General features: G+C 42.8%; 1 protein-coding gene across 3 annotated transcripts; it reads right to left on the bottom strand.

The window, feature by feature from the left end:
• Window positions 1-308: 308 nt before the first annotated feature.
• Window positions 309-13,842, bottom strand: si:ch211-125o16.4 (neuroblast differentiation-associated protein AHNAK). 3 transcript variants are annotated; one of them, XM_024424724.2, is made up of 6 exons: window positions 13,671-13,842; window positions 8,146-8,200; window positions 7,396-7,519; window positions 5,475-5,650; window positions 2,653-5,309; window positions 309-2,343 (listed from the first exon to the last, which is right to left on the bottom strand). In XM_024424724.2, the coding sequence occupies exons 2-6, from the start codon at window positions 8,146-8,148 to the stop codon at window positions 810-812; spliced, it is 4,494 nt and encodes a 1,497-aa protein (XP_024280492.1). In that variant the 5' UTR covers window positions 8,149-8,200; window positions 13,671-13,842; the 3' UTR covers window positions 309-809. The 3 variants fall into 3 exon arrangements, with proteins under 3 accessions (XP_024280492.1, XP_042179477.1, XP_024280490.1); XM_042323543.1 differs by adding an exon at window positions 12,860-12,899 and having other exon boundaries at window positions 309-5,309; window positions 13,671-13,841; XM_024424722.1 differs by having other exon boundaries at window positions 309-5,309; window positions 13,671-13,841.
• Between the last annotated feature and the right edge of the window lie 3,280 nt (window positions 13,843-17,122).

Consider the following 17,122-nt stretch of genomic DNA (forward strand, 5'->3'; position numbering starts at 1 on the left):
ATTAGCGGTAGTTTCGCGAACCAATGCTAACTAGTGTTAGCGCAATGACTGGAAATCTACAGGTACGGAAGCATTGAAAATACAAGTGACGAAAAAAAGGTTTACTATAGGAAGTCTTCCATGAAAGTTTGAGCTTTCTGTGTATGTGATGATTATATCAACTTGGTTCATGTTTATTTGTTTTAATTTCAGTGATGAATATCCAATCAAACAGGAATTCAAACCTGCCATGTAATATAATACTGTTACATATTGCTGTAGTCAATTACAGTATAATTTATAGTCAATCATCAATAAATTGAGTCATATAGACATATTGTAGTTTATTGGAGTAGGAAATAACAAATTAATAGTAGAATTACATTTCACTGTTCAACAATTGTTTTAACTTAAAATGTGAAGATGACAGCTTCCATAAAGATTGTCTCCTTTATGGGTGAAACATGTCTGAATTGTGAAAGATACAATATTGAGGCATTTGTAAAAAAAAATTAAAAGTAAACTTCCAAGTGAACAGCATTTGGGAAACATTACCATAATTTAAATACGTTTGAGTACACATAGAGCCAATGAGCATATTTTCCTTCATTTTGCTGTCAACTGTTTGAATATAGATGTAGTAGCATATGGATTAACTAAGTTATCAGAGAATCGACAAACAAATAATTACATGTTTCTGTTTTGTTTGTACATAGAGACAAAACACATCCTTAAAATGGAGTCAACTCATGAACAAATTGATGTATTTACAAAGTAGTTACAATCATGTTGGTTTTTCCCAAGTGTACGGTTCACATGACTGGAAACTATCAATAATCTGTATCGGGCTCTTTGATATTCAGACCAAGCATATTGGAGAGGCTTATTGACATGCTATCGTTACCCTCTGAGTCCACTACAGGGTATTCCAGGCCTATCCCAGATTCAGGTTTTGTAACTTTGAAAGTCCCTCTTTTAAGCTTAGTGGAACTATCTATGTCTGAGGTAGAGCTGACATCAAGGCTAGGGGTATGGAGCTCACCTTTCACTTCTGGTAGGGAGACATTAGCTGTGGGTGTTTTTGCTTTAAATCTATTCAACCGCTCCATGATGTTAAGATGTCCTGAAGGTGATGTCACCTTCTGTTCTTCGTTCACTTTAGGCATACTGACCTCTACGCCAGCTGTTTCAAGGCCTCCTTCAAGCTTTGGCGTGTCCATCGCCTCACCAAGGACCTTGGCAGCATCTTGGAATGCACTCTCAATCTTGTTGTTCTGTGGCAGTCTGTGAAATGTAAACATTGGCACCTCCACCTGATCACGCTTTGATTCTTCCTCATCGTCCATGTCAGGATCTTTACCTTTTGAGCCAGATAAGTTAAAGCTTGGCCACTTGAATGGCCATTTGAATGTACTTTTGTGAGTGTCTCCCTCTTCCTCAACATCTACTTTGAGGTCAGCTTCTGGTACATTTACATCCAAATCTGGCATGTCAGCACTGGCCTCAATGCCAGGAGCAGAGAGACTCAGTTCAGGGGTACTAATCTCTCCCTCCTTTTTGGGGACTGAAACTTCCACATCAGGTGTATTTACATTTGCACTAGCATTAAATTCTGTGCCCTTTATTCTAGGCCCCGAGAGACCAGACTTTGGCATCTTAAAATGTGGCAGTTTTTCAGAGGGAGCCTCAATGTCAACATCTTTAGCTTTAAACTTGGCTCCAGGGCCTTTAATGTCTGGGACACTTACTTTAATTCCTGGGGTAGAGAGATTTAGATCAGGACCATTCAACTCTACCTCAGGGCCAGAGAGGTCCGTTTTTGGTAAACTTAGATTTACATCTGGAGCACTGATATCACTTTTAACATTAGGATCTGATAGCTTGAGGTATGCTTGAGGTAGAGCTATATCTACCTTTGGGGCTTCAAGTCGACTCTCAACTCTGGGAACTGAAACTTTAATGTCAGGTGTCTCAGCGTCAAGGTTTTGTCCCTCCAGTTCAGAACCTGAAAGGCCAAATGTGGGGAGCTTAAAATGGGGCAATTTGAATTTGCCTGAAGGGGCATCAATGTCTACATCTGGAGCTTTTAGAACTAGTCCAGGTCCTTTGAGATCAGTTTTGGGTACATTCATTCTAATCTCTGGTACATTCACTTCACCATCAAGTTTGGGGGCAGAGCGGTTGAGATCTGGTGTTTTCAGCTCTACTACAGTGGCTTGGAGGTCAGCTGTTGGTAAATTGACATCCACATCAGGAACAGAGACATCCAATTTTGGGGCCTTTAGCTCAGCATCAAGGTTTGGTCCTTTAACTCTTGGTCCTGTTAAACTGGATTTGGGGAGTTTGAATTTGGGCAACTTGAATGTTCCAGAGTGAGCATCAAGATCAACTTCTGGGGCTTTAAGATCTATCGCTTGACCTTTAATGCCAGCTTCAGGCAAATTGGTCCTCAAATCTGGAGCAGCCATAGATCCCTTGATTTTGGGGGCAGAAAGGTCTGGTGTTTTCAGCTCTACTACAGGGGTTTGGAGGTCAGCTGTCTGCAAACTGACATCCACATCAGGAACAGAGACATCCAATTTTGGGGCCTTTAGCTCAGCATCAAGGTTTGGTCCTTTAACTCTTGGTCCTGTTAAACTGGATTTGGGGAGTTTGAATTTGGGCAACTTGAATGTTCCAGAGGGAGCATCAAGGTCAACTTCTGGGGTGTCGAGATCTACCTCTGGACCTTTGATGTCAGCTTCAGGCAAACTGACACTCAAATCTGGAGCAGCGATGGTTCCCTCAATCTTTGGAGCAGAAAGATCCAGGTCGGGTGTTTTCAGCTCAACTACAGGGGCTTGGAGGTCAGCAGTCGGCAAACTGACATCCACATCAGGAACAGAGACATCCAATTTTGGGGCCTTTAGCTCAGCATCAAGGTTTGGTCCTTTAACTCTTCGCCCTGTTACACTGAATTTTGGGAGTTTGTATTTTGGCAACTTGAATGTTCCAGAGGGAGCATCAGGGTCAACTTCAGGCAAACTGATATTGAAATCTGGAGCAGCAATGTCTCCCTCAATTGCTGGTGCTGAAAGGTTGAGATCTGTTGTTTTCAAGTTGAGACAAGGCCCTTTCAGATCTGCTTCAAGTGAATTAACATCAACAGCTAATTCTGGGGTCTTAAGATCAACATCAAGTTCTGGTCCTTTTACTTTTCTTATTTTTGTCCATTTTAGTTTTGGCAACTTGAATTTTCCAGAGGGAGCATCAAGGTCTAAATCTACATCTGGTCCTTTGAGGTTAGCTTCAGGCAAACTGACATTGATATCTGGAACAGTGATGTTTCCTTCAATTGCAGGTGCTGAGAGGTTGAGATCAGAGCCTTGGAGATCTGCTTCTGGTAAATTCACATCAACCTCTGGAGCTGAGAGGTCCAAATCTGCTTTCTTTAGATCAGCATCAATATCAAGGTTTGGTCCCTTCACCTTATGTCCAGACCAGTTAATTTTGGGCATTTTTAAAGTTGGAAATCGTTTCTTTCCAGTGGGTGTCTCAATGTTAACTTCTGGTGCCTGTAGATCTACATCTGGAACAGCAATGTCTGCTGTAATTGATGGTGTGGAGAGGTTAAGATCAAGGCCTTGGAGATCTGCTCCTGGTAAATTCACATCAAACTTGGGAGCTGATAGGTCCAATTCTGCTCTCTTCAGATCACCATCAAGCTTTGGTCCCTTCACCTTATGTCCAGTCCAGTTAATTGTGGGCATTTTTAAAGTTGGAAATCTTTGCTTTCCAGAGGGTGTCTTAATGTCGACCTCTGGTGCTTGAAGATCTACATCTGGACCTTTCAAATCAGCTGTGGGCTTCTTTAGGTTGAACCACTTGAATTTTCCAGAATGGGCATCAGTGTCAACATCTACCTCTGGGCCATCCAGGTCAGATTTGGGTAAAATAAGATCTACATCTGGTGCATTTATTTCTCCAACGTTTGGAGGGGCGAGATTCAATTCTTCGAGACCCTTAACCTTGGGTCCAGAGAGACCAAACTTTGTTTTTTTTAGAGTAAACCATTTTAATTTCCCTGAAACGGGCTCAATGTCCACTTCTGATGCGTTCAGGTCTACTTCAGGGCCTTTGATATCTGCATTTGGCAAATTGGTGTGCAAATCAGGCATGTTAAGCCCTGCCTCAACTTCAGGGACAGAGAGACTGAGGTCAGGTGCCTTCAGATCTGCATCAACATCAATGTCTGGAGCTTTTATATTTGGTCCAGAGAGCCTGAAATTGGGCTTTTTGAGTGTTGGGAACTTAAGTTTCCCAGTGGGAGGATGAATATCAACAACATGGGCTTTCACATCTACCTCAGGGCTGCTGAGGTCTGCTTTGGGTAAATTCAGTTCTAAATCTGGGTTGCTCATTTCAGCCTCAACCTTTGGGACAGAAAGATCAACTGTTGGTTTCTCCAGATCTGCCTTAACATCCACACCAGGGGAGTTGACTTTGGGCCCATGAAGACCAAATTTGTGTTTATTTAAATGAGGCCATTTAAATTTACTTGAGAGAGCCTCAATGTCGATATCTGGAGCTTGCAGATCTACCTCAGCTTCTGGTATACTCAAGTCTACATCTGATGCGCTTATCTCTCCATCAATGTTTAGAGTGGAGAGATTAATGTCAGGTGCAGACAGGTCAGCATCTATGTCCACTTCATGTCCCTTCATTATTGGTCCAGATAATCCAAACTTGGGCTTTGTGAGAGTAAGCCATTTGAATTTGCCAGAAGGAGCCTCTATGTCAACAGCTGGAGCTTTCAAGACAGCATTTGGCCCATTCAAATCTGGGTGTTTGATTTCCACATCAGGGGTTGAGAGGTTCAGGTCTCGTGTCTCTAGCTCTCCACTGAAACCAGGGCCTTCTAAATCTGCTGATACATTCACATCTCCCTTTGGCGCGTTGGCTTTTACGTGTGGTAGTTTGAAGTGAGGCATTTTGAATTTTGGAGGCTTGTACATCAATCCACTTGTCTTAACCTCAGGTTTCTCCAAGTCAAGTGAAACATCTGGAGTGCTGAACTCTGGTGTTGATAGACTGACTTTAGGATGTGTGAGGGTGCCCTCCTGATCTGCTCCTTTCATTCCTGGCCCAGACATTCCAATGGTGGGGAACTTTGCACCTCCATCAGGTCCAGGTGTGTCCAATGTCACATTGGGCAATACCCCATTCAAAGTGGGACCATTTATTTCATTCTTCAACCAGCCTTCTGCATTTAATTGTCCATTGAGGCCATTAACCTCAATAGATGGTGCCTCAACTGCTCGCTGCATTCTGCTGTAGGTATCTTTGAGCATCTGTAGACAATCAAATAGCAATTAAGTGGTAGTCAATGGACAAATACTAAGGTATTGATCCATAATACATTATTAATATAATTGTTCAGAAATTAAAAAGAACCTTGAGCATAGTGTAATGACTGCTGACATAAATCATGAAGTAAATCTGATTCTGAAACGTACATCCCCGGGACTTTTGAGACCACTGTCCAGTGAGCTGAGACTGACGCTGGCATTCAGATCCGGCTTTGTCACAAAACTCATGTTGTCTTCATAAGGCTCCATGATCTTAAGTATTTTCATCAGGTCATCTTTATTAAGGTGGTTAAGATGTATGGTGGCAGCGACAATCTCATCGCCTAAAACAGTAGAAGAAATGGAAGGTTTAAAAGGGTTTTCTTATACAGTGGGGCACAAAAAAGTATTTAGTCAGCCACCAATTGTGCAAGTTCTCTTACTTAAAAAGATGAGAGAGGCCTGTAATTTTCATCATAGGTACACTTCAACTATGACAGACAAAATGAGAGAAAAAAATCAAAAAAATTACATGTAGGATTTTAAATACATTTATTTGCAAATTATGGTGGAAAATAAGTATTTGGTCAATAAAAAGTTTCTCAATACTTTGTTATATACCCTTTGTTGGCAATGACAGAGGTCAAACGTTTTCTGTAAGTCTTCACAAGGTTTTCACACACTGTTGCTGGTATTTTGGCCCATTCCTCCATGCAGATCTCCTCTAGAGCAGTGATGTTTTGGGGCTGCTGCTGGGCAACATGGACTTTCAACTCCCTCCAAAGATTTTCTATTGGGTTGAGATCTGGAGACTGGCTAGGCCACTCCAGGACCTTGAAATGCTTCTTACGAAGCCACTCATTTGTTGCCCGGGCGGTGTGTTTGGGATCATTGTCATGCTGAAAGACCCAGCCACGTTTCATCTTCAATGCCCTTGCTGATGGAAGGAGGTTTTCACTCAAAATCTCACGATACATGGCCCCATTCATTCTTTCCTTTACACGGATCAGTCGTCCTGGTCCCTTTGTAGAAAAACAGCCCCAAAGCGTGATGTTTCCACCCCCGTGCTTCACAGTAGGTATGGTGTTCTTTGGATGCAACTCAGCATTCTTTGTCCTCCAAACACGACGAGTTGAGTTTTTACTAAAAAGTTATATTTTGGTTTCATCTGACCATATGACATTCTCCCAATCTTCTTCTGGATCATCCAAATGCTCTCTAGCAAACTTCAGACGGGCCTGGACATGTACTGGCTTAAGCAGGGGGACACGTCTGGCACTGCAGGATTTGAGTCCCTGGCGGCGTAGTGTGTTACTGATGGTAGGCTTTGTTACTTTGGTCCCAGCTCTCTGCAGGTCATTCACTAGGTCCCCCCGTGTGGTTCTGGGATTTTTGCTCACCGTTCACTTGTGATCATTTTGACCCCACGGGGTGAGATCTTGCATGGAGCCCCAGATCGAGGGAGATTATCAGTGGTCTTGTATGTCTTCCATTTCCTAAGAATTGCTCCCACAGTTGATTTCTTCAAACCAAGCTGCTTACCTATTGCAGATTCAGTCTTCCCAGCCTGGTGCAGGTCTACAATTTTGTTTCTGGTGTCCTTTGACAGCTCTTTGGTCTTGGCCATAGTGGAGTTTGGAGTGTGACTGTTTGAGGTTGTGGACAGGTGTCTTTTATACTAATAACAAGTTCAAACAGGTGCCATTAATACAGGTAATGAGTGGAGGACAGAGGAGCCTCTTAAAGAAGAAGTTACAGGTCTGTGAGAGACAGAAATCTTGCTTGTTTGTAGGTGACCAAATACTTATTTTCCACCATAATTTGCAAATAAATTCATTAAAAATCCTACAATGTGATTTTTCTGGATTTTTTTTTCTCATTTTGTCTGTCATAGTTGAAGTGTACCTATGAGGAAAATTACAGGTCTCTCTCATCTTTTTAAGTGGGAGAACTTGCACAATTGGTGGCTGACTAAATACTTTTTTGCCTAACTGTATGTACAACCAATAACAAAACGTACATATGCTTTACATTTTATAATTAAGAATGTTTTTTGTTGTTGTAGAAATTAACTGATCTGTGCCACTACCTTCTTTCAAGCCACTCTTATTAGTGACTCTAGGGTCTGTGATTCCAGTGATGACAACTCCTCCTCTGTCTGCATCCTCCAGGACCAAGCTTTCGGAATAACGTCTTTGCTGACTTTCCCCATTCTAAGATGTCAACAGTGAAATACAATTCAATCAAATCAATTGTAGTCACTATCATGAAGTTTAAGCATCAACTTTTTGTAACAGTTACATTAGTATGTGAGCAGTATTCAAAGACTCTGGTAAGACAAAATATTTGCATGGTTTTAGGATCTGATTTCCAACAGGATAGATAGCTTGTTTTTAGGAGAACATACTTCCTCAATGCTTCTGTTCTTTTAAAGGGAAAATCTGCATTTCAAACACTGTTTTTGTAAAAAAGTTGAGGGGTGAGGCTAGAGAAATGAAACCACTCTCAAATTCATTGACAGAGCAATGGATGCAAGGACAGACCAACCATGATATAAAAGGAAATAGTTTTAACATGGTTGGAAGCTAGTGTTGGTTTATAAATCAATTGTTTACTAACAATGTAGCAAAATACGTGTACATATTTTGGGTTCCGATGGGGTATGACAGTAGAACTAAGGTAATGAAGCTTTTTAAGTTAGATTCTTCATGAATCAATGGGTATAATTCATTTAAAAGTTTTAAAAAATGGATATACCAATCGCAGATTGCCTCTTTAATGGGAAGCATGAAAGGTTATGAAATGTCAGGAAACTGTATAAATAAAGTATTTCACTCACCATGATTTCTGAAGTATATTTACAGCAGCATATCAAGAAAAATGTTCACTATAACCTGTAAAAACAAAAAAGTAGTGAGGTGCAGTTAATAATGTGGAAGCAGATATAGAACAATCTTACAGGGTTTTATCTTGCACTACATTAAAATGGACATTGAAACATCTTCAAGGACAATTTTCTCCTATGATTTTGTGACAGAATAATGAAAAATCTATTTCAATGTAATATTTTCAACTTTTTTTTTAGTAGGGTACCGTTCTACAATGAAAATGTGGAATTGTTGTAGTTACTACTCTGAACAAATTTATAAACACAAAATGCAACAGTTTCAAAGATTTTGAGTTATAGTTACAGTAAATTCATTAGGCCCTAATCTATGGATTTCACATGACTGGGAATACAGATATGCATCAATTCTTCAAAGATAGTGGCGTGGATCAGAAAACCAGTCAGTATCTGGTGTGACCACCATTTGCCATCATGCAGCGTGACATAGCTCCTTCGCATAGAGTTGATCAGGCTGTTGATTGTGGCTGCCCATACCATAACCCCACCACCACCACCACCACCACGGGGCATTCTGTTCACAATGTTGACATCAGCAACCCGCTCGCCCACACGCTGTCTGCCATCTGCCCGGGAGTGTTGAAACCGGGATTCATCCGTGAAGAGCACACTTCTCTAGCATGCCAGTGGTCATCAAAGGTGAGAATTTGCCTACTGAAGTCAGTTACGACGCCAAACTGCAGTCAGGTCAAGACCCTGGTGAGGACAACGGGCATGCAGATGAGCTTCCCTGAGGCGGTTTCTGACAGTTTGTGCAGCAATTATTCGGTTGTGCAAACCCACAGTTTAATCAGCTGTCTGGGTGGCTGGTCTCAGATGATCCAGCAGGTGAAGAAGCTGGATGTGTTGGTCCTGGGCTGGCTTGGTTACACATGGTCTGCTATTGTGTGGCCTGTTGGACGTACTGCCAAATTCTCTAAAATGACATTGGAGGAGGCTTATTGTAGAGAAATGAACATTAAATTATCTGCCAACAGCTCCGGTGGACATTCCTGCAGTCAATATGCCAATTGCATGCTCCCTCAAAACTTGAGACATCTGTGCACATTTTAGTGGCCTTTTATTTTATTTTTTGTTCAGTATAATTACAAAACTTCCTCACATTATAATAATATCTGTATGTGTTGATATAACTGGTGCAACTTTTTAGAGGTGTAGCTAGCAGGAAACCACATCCTCTCCGAGCCCATTGGGTGAAACATCCACACATGCATGTACATGCGTGCACACACACAAACGCATACCACTTCTTTGAAGTAAAACTACTTTTTATGCAGGTGACAACACTTTAGAACCGAGTTAATGCATCTCTCTGGTCAGACTTACAACTGAATAGTCTTTCCTAGACCTTTGCTACATCTCAAGACCCCTAACTCCACTCATATAAAATGATAAACAATTCATCACACAAAAGATGCGTTATGGCCTAGGAATGCCACTCATTTCAATAAAGGGGAAGACGACTATCATTCTAAACAATACTACATATTACATTATTACTACATTCTCGCATCAATACTGGAGTTATCATATCATAACATGCAACAACCAACCAAAATAGAAATTGGACTATACCAGTGGTTCCCAAACTTGTTATCATCCCGTACCCCTTCAAACATTCAACCTCCAGATCCCGTAGGTGAAGACACCGGATGTGGAGATCCTGGGCTGGCGTGGTAACACGTGATCTGCGGTTGTGAGGCCGGTTGGATGTACAGCCAAATTCTCCAATACAGTGGTTCCCAAACTTGTATAGTCCCGTACCCCTTCAAACATTCAACCTCCAGCTGCATACCCCCTCTAAGCACCAGGGTCAGCACACTCTAAAATGTTGTTTTTTGCCATCACTGTAAGCTTGCCACACACACACTATACGATACATTTTTAAACATAAGAACGAGTGTGAGTTTTTGTCACAACCCGGCTCGTGGGAGGTGACAAAGAGCTCGTATACAAACCTTATTTGTTCATCAACAATTGTGAATAACTCACCACAGGTTAATGAGAAGGGTGTGCTTGAAAGGATACACATAACTCTGCAGTGTTGGGTTATATTGGAGAGAGTCTCAGTCTTAAATCATTTTCCACACACAGTCTGTGCATGTACTTAGTTTTCATGCTAGTGAGGGCTGAGAATCCACTCTCACATAGCTCACTCAGGTGCTTCGCTATATCACATTTGACATTGTCCGTAAGCTTGATCATTTGCACACAGAAAATCATACAATGAAGGAAAGACCTGTGTGTTGTCCTTGTTAAGGCAGACAGAGAAGAGCTCCAACTTCTTAATCATAGCCAGAATTTTGTCCCGAACATTGAATATAGTTGCGGAGAGTCCCTGTAATCCTAGATTCAGATCATTCAGGTGAGAAAAAACATCACCCAGATAGGCCAGTCGTGTGAGAAACTTGTCATCATGTAAGCAGTCAGACAAGTGAAAATTATGGTCAGAAAACTTTAAGCTCGTCTCCCAATTTAAAAAAACGTGTCAATACTTTGTCCCTTAATAACCAGCGCACTTCTGTATGTTGTAAAAGCGTTACATTGTCACTGCCCATATCATTGCACAATGCAGAAAATACACAAGAGTTCAAGGGCTTGCTTTAACAAAGTTAACCATTTTCACTGTAGTGTCCAAAACGTCTTTCAAGCTGCCAGGCATTCCCTTGGCAGCAAAAGCCTCTTGGTGGATGCTGCAGTGTACCCAAGTGGCGTCGGGAGCAACTGCTTGCACGCTCGTTACCACTCCACCATGTCTCCCTGTCATGGATTTTGCACCATCAGTACAGATACCAACGCATCTTGACCACCAAAGTCCATTTGATGTCACAAAGCTATCCAGTACTTTAAAAATATCCTCTCCTCTTGTCCTGGTTTCCAGTGGTGTGCAGAAGAGGATGTCTTCCTTAATTGACTCCTCATAAACGTAACGGACATACACCAGGAGCTTTGCCAGGGCCCCCACGTTTGTTGACTCATCCAGCTGTAACGCATAGAATTCACTGGCTTGTATGCAAAGCAGTAATTGTTTTAAAACATATCCTGCCATGTCACTGATGCATCGTGAAACAGTGTTTGATGAAGACATCGTTTTTTTGGCCTTTTCCCCCAGTATTGTCCCAGCCATATCCGTGGCAGCAGGAAGAATTAAGTCCTCCACAATAGAATGAGGCTTGCCTGTCCAAGCCAGTCGGTAGCTCACCATGTAAGACGCTTCTAGCCCCTTCTTATTAATGGTATCTGTTGCTTTTTTACATGTCTTACTACTTGAAAGTTGTCTTAATTCTCGCTCAAAAAACTCCCATGGCTTATTTTTCAAATTGTCATGATTAGTTTCTAAATGTCTGCACAAGAGTGAAGGTTTCACCGAGTTGTGAGATTGTACTTTTGCACATATAACACACTATGGCTGAGGAAAGGCACTACTCCCAATATAAGTGAACCCCAAATCAATGTAGTTCTCATCATATTTGCGCCTCTTCGATTGTCCAACGTCCCTGTCTGTTGTTCGGTGCTTTCACGGGTAAGGGGGCAGTACCCCCAACGGCATTGCACGCATACCTCAGTTTGGGAATAGCCGGACTATACTATACACTACGTATACAAAATATTATGAACACCTGCTCTTACCATGACAGACTGACCAGGTGAAAGCTATGATCCCTTATTGATGTCACTTGTTAAATCCACTTCAGTCGGTGTAGATGAAGGGGAGGAGACCGGCTAAAGAAAGACTTCTAAGCCTTGAGACAATTGAGACATGGATTATGTATGTGTGCAAGACAAAACATGTAAGTGCCGTTGAACGGGGTATGGTAGTAGGTGCCAGGCGCACCAGCTTGTGTGAAGAACTGCAGCGCTGCTGGGTTTTTCATGCTCAACAGTTTACTGTGTGTATCAAGAATGGCACATCACCCAAAGGACATCCAGACAACTTGAACCAACTGTAAGAAGCATTGGGGTGAAGATGGGTCAGCATCCCTGTGGAGTGCTTTCGACACCTTGTAAAGTCCATGCCCTGACAAATTGATGCTGTTCTCAGGGCAAGGGGGGTGTAACACAATATTAGGAAGGTGTTCTTAATGTTTATAATGACAATAATACTTCATATCCACGCTAAAGCTTGTCAAAGCTCTCTGCCTTTAATTTATTGCTGCCAGACTGACAGAGTGACAGCGACACCCACCTACAGCCTCACGCCTCAGGAATCCAAGGCATGGCCCCGTGCCAGGACGCTCAGGGGAATGTATTGCAAACCAGTTGGTTGAGACACATGCTAGCTTACATGCCATACCTACTACCACAGCCACACACTGCCACACACACTACTCTCAATGAATGTCAATACATTCACCTGCATTGTGATAATGAGGGTTTGGGTGGGCAGCATGTCAGAAAGAATGGTGTAAGTGGAATTATGAGTGTCATGATATTGGCTTCAAAACAATACATTATTACACCACCACAAATGCATTCTGTGAAAATGTAAAACATGAAGCCACATAAGTTTGGTTACAACTTTAATTTTGGGTATATAATTGTGGCTTCATAGACCAGCAAAAATACAGCATGAATGGCTTGGCTTGGTATGCAACACATTAAATATGTCAAATGAGTTCTATGAGACAATGATTGAAATGCTGTATACCTTTTCATCATGTTATGGTGGCTTCATTCTCATCTCACCACTATGAAGAACAAAATGCAACAGCAACACCTCAGAGATATTAAGTAACAAGGGTACTATAAAAGACACAATACACATGTTTCCATGACATAGATTAAGCTTGGACTAAAAAGCGTGCTCAACTGGAGAATCTCAATGGAGAATTCTATTCCAGGACTAGGCTTAATGTGCATCTGGAAAACCATCCCTATATGTTTGATGAATAGTACCACACTAGCAAAATCCACTTCACCAATCATTGATCAATCTACAGTTCTGGGCAAGGTATTTTGACAAACAATCTTTCAGGGTGACGCCAAGTTCATTAACAATCAGCCAACAACAATAATCCATGTGGCAAAATACATTACTGGAATATGACCCTACATCCACCCACAAATTTCGATATCACACAAATCAAGTCGTAGGGGCACACGAATCAAATGATTTGCTACCTTCACCTGCTCATTTACATTTAAGTCAAGACAATTTCATGAGGGACCATTTAATCTGTTTAGCAAAACATTTCAAATATAAAACTAAAAGAATTTCATAAAATTGCAGAAACTATAAATCCATTACTAGTTTCAACACAGCATGATGAACAACTGTTAGGCCTCTGTACTCTACATACAATATCACTAAACTGAGTTCCCAACAAAGTTCCCATTGTACCATCAGCACGAACGACAATGTTAAATATCACATTCTAATGGCAACAGAAGGCTTATAAAGCTCATCTTTGTATGCTGGGGTTTCGCTGGGATTAGGGCATAGGATGGAAAGGACTCACCTTGTCAACGTCTTAGAGTCCTCCAAAAGCCCAGGCAATGTTGTCTCCTCTGTACCTCAGCTGTTCTGTCAATTTAAGAGGATCTGTCAGTTAAATGCCTTCTCTGACCACCACCTGAGCTGGAGAACAGGTTAGGCTACACCTAGACCTGCTCCTCAGTGCCACCCCAACCCCCACCCTGAACCATTTCACAGGGAGAGGGACATGTCATACACATTTGCAGGGCTGGTGACAACCGAAACTTGCGAAGAGAGTGAGAGGTCATGAATAAGAGAAGTACACACCACTCCTCCTTAACAGGCTGAACCAGGTTTACAAAGAGAAAAGAAACAGAGGCCTGCAATAGTTGCAAAACATACACTTATCAACAAATTAATGCATTCACACACACACACACACACACACACACGCACACACGCACACAGAGCTCTGGAAAAATGAATGGAATCAAGAGATTCCATTCTTCAGTATTTGCCATCTCCTACTGTATCCAACTGACCTGTGTAATAAAGGGGGACTGAGGTGTTCTTATTTTTAAAGGCTTGAACTTTATTGTGATCTCTCAAAAATGTGATTAATTATCTTTAATTTAATGAAATTCTTTGTATTTTTGTTATTTCAACTTTGGGGGTTTGTGTGTCCATACAGTTGGTACATGGCAGGCATCTTACCTCTACCCATCAACCCCTCCACTACATCATCATCATCATACTGTATACTGTGATTTACTATACTTACAGATTCCACTTTGTCCCAGGTGGGACATAAGGCCATAGACTATGAAATTACAGAGTTATGCTTACTATGTGCACCATACCAAAACCAGGCATAGCATAGTGAGTCATTGCCCTACCCACTCTGCTGATGAATAAAATTTTAGAACAATGCATCACAAGAGTAGGGCTCAGCTCCAGGAAAACAGTTGTTCTCTACAGTGGTAAGTGCTATAAAAAATGCCTCTGAACTCAAGGTTTAATTTCCTGATTGGGTGTTGGCAAGTGAACATGATATCTCAGGATGAGACAAAAACCTACTTGCATTGAAGATATCGAAAGACAGAGTGGTGAACAATTGATACGTGGGTAACATGCAGATCGATACTTTCCTGAATATTTTCATTCAGACACAATCAACATAACATCTGTCAAAAATATGATTTAAAGTCAGACTGAAAACATTTGCATATCTGAAGGGACTGGATAGGTGAAGCATGGTAACAGCTTCACCAAGCCTTCCAATACCCTATGAAAGTCCCACCTACTTCCTGGTGCAAGTCCCGTATTGTTTTTGAATGGGAGTCAAGCTTACCATCAAATTCATGAAAATGGGACCACTTAAGATATACAGTACCAGTCAAATGTTTTCACACATGTCAGGACCCGGTTACGAACTCGGGTCTCCGGTGTGAGAAACAGTCACTTAGCAAACTGAGCCACTAATAGTCTGCAGAACCCAGAAGATGAGGCAGACACAGCAGTACTTGAGACGATGTTTTAATAAAGTAAAAAGGAAAGTACTTCATGCAAAAATCTAAATCCACAACGTCAAAAGTAATTCCAAGAGAAAAAGGTCATCCTCCAAGTGAAAAGGAAAATCCACAAGGTGGTAGGTACAGCAGGAAAAAAGCCTCAAAAGATAATCAAAAATAAATAATCAAGAATAAAAACAGAGTACCACAAGAGAGTCCAACTGGAGTAACAAATGTTCACAGCATCGCTGGGGCTGGGTGCTAACATTCAAACACAGAGCAAAGAACTGAGGAAAACTAAGGGTTTAAATACATTCAAGGGAAACGAGGCACAGGTGCAAATAATAACTGGAAACAAGGGAAAGCAAAAGGGTCAAAAAAGCACAATGGGGGCATCTAGTGGCCAAAACCGGAACAATCCTGGCCAAATTCTGACAGAATCCCCCCCTAGGAACGGCTCCTGACGTTCCTACCAGCTTTCTCGGGGTGGAGGGCCCTGAACTGTCGAATGAGGTCAGAGCCCATTATGTCTTTGGCAGGAACCCAGGAGCGCTCCTCGGGACTGTAGCCTTCCCAGTCCACCAGATACTGCCAGGACCGCTGCACCCGGTGGGAATCCAGTATCCGATGGACCTTATAAGCCGGCAGGCCTCCGATGACACGGGGCGGAGGGGGAGGTCTGCCTGCCGGGACAAGGGGAGAAAAAACAACAGGTTTTAATAAGGAAATGTGAAATATGGGATTAACTCCCGGGGTTCACTCTCCTGGCAACCTTAAAGGGACCAATGTATTTCTGGGACAGCTTGCGAGATTCCACCTGTAGCGGTAAGATTTTTGTGGAAAGCCAGACGCTCTGGCCGGGGTGCAGGATAGGCCCGGGACGGCGACATTTGTTGGCTTGTCGTTGGTACCGCTGTGAGGCACGCAGAAGATTAAGACGGGTCTTCCTCCACGTAAGCCGACAGCGTCTGATGAACTTCAAGGCTGGAGGCACTCCGACTTCTGCCTCCTGGTCCAGGAACAATGGAGGGGCATAGCCAAACAGACTCTCGAGCGGAGACATACCAGTGGAGGAGGAGCGTAAGGTGTTGTGCGCGTACTCGGCCCAGACAATGAAGGACGACCATGTCGATGGGTTGTTGGAGGCCATACATCTGAGGGCGGTTTCCAGCTCTTGATTCATCCTCTCGGTTTGGCCTTTGGACTCCGGGTGGTACCCTGAAGATAGACTGGCAGTGGCCCCAATGAGTTGGCAGAAGGCCTTCCAAAACCTTGAGGCGAACTGGGGACCTCTGTCGGAAACTCGGAACACATGGTTAATTGCCAACTCAGCCGTTTCCTTGGCAGAAGGTAACTTAGTCAAGGGGACGAACCTGGCCACCTTAGAAAACCTGTCGATGATGACTAGGATAGTAGTATTACCATGGGACGGAGGTAGGCCAGTAATAAAGTCCAACGAGATATGGGACCAGGGTCGGTGGGGAACAGGTAAAGGGTGAAGGAGTCCTTCAGGGCGGAAGTGAGAAGATTTGCCCTGGCAGCACACGGGACAGGCCTTGACAAAAGTGGCAAGTCGTCTTTTATGGTGGGCCACCAGAACTTTCGCTGGATGAACTCCAAGGTGCGACCTATGCCCGGGTGACAGGTGAGGCGAGAGGAGTGCCCCCACAGAAGGACCTGAGTCCTCGCTGCGTTGGGGACAAACAACCGATTGACAGGACCTCCTTTCGGACCCGGTTCGATAGCTTGAGCTCGTCTCACGGTATCCTCAACTTGCCACGAGATCGGGGCCACGATCTTAGCGGCAGGAAGGACAGGCATGTCAGTATCTTCTCGAATGGCAGGAGCGTAGACTCGGGACAAGGCGTCCGGTTTGAGATTCTTCGACCCTGGCCGATAGGTGAGGATAAACTGGAATCGATTGAAGAAAAGAGACCATCGAGCTTGTCTGGAGTTCAACCGCTTCGCCTGCTGGATATACTCC

The sequence above is a fragment of the Oncorhynchus tshawytscha genome, linkage group LG06, assembly GCF_018296145.1.
Source record: "Oncorhynchus tshawytscha isolate Ot180627B linkage group LG06, Otsh_v2.0, whole genome shotgun sequence".
NCBI lineage: Eukaryota > Metazoa > Chordata > Actinopteri > Salmoniformes > Salmonidae > Oncorhynchus > Oncorhynchus tshawytscha.

What these genes read in the sequence shown, in the direction of transcription:
- si:ch211-125o16.4 (XM_024424722.1), bottom strand. An exon ending in TAAGAGTGGCTTGAAAGAAG is followed by an intron (nt 5,651 to 7,395) that starts GTAGTGGCACAG and finishes CTACTGTTTTAG; the next exon opens with GCGATGAGATTGTCGCTGCC. An exon ending in GTCTCAAAAGTCCCGGGGAT is followed by an intron (nt 5,310 to 5,474) that starts GTACGTTTCAGA and finishes GATTGTCTACAG; the next exon opens with ATGCTCAAAGATACCTACAG.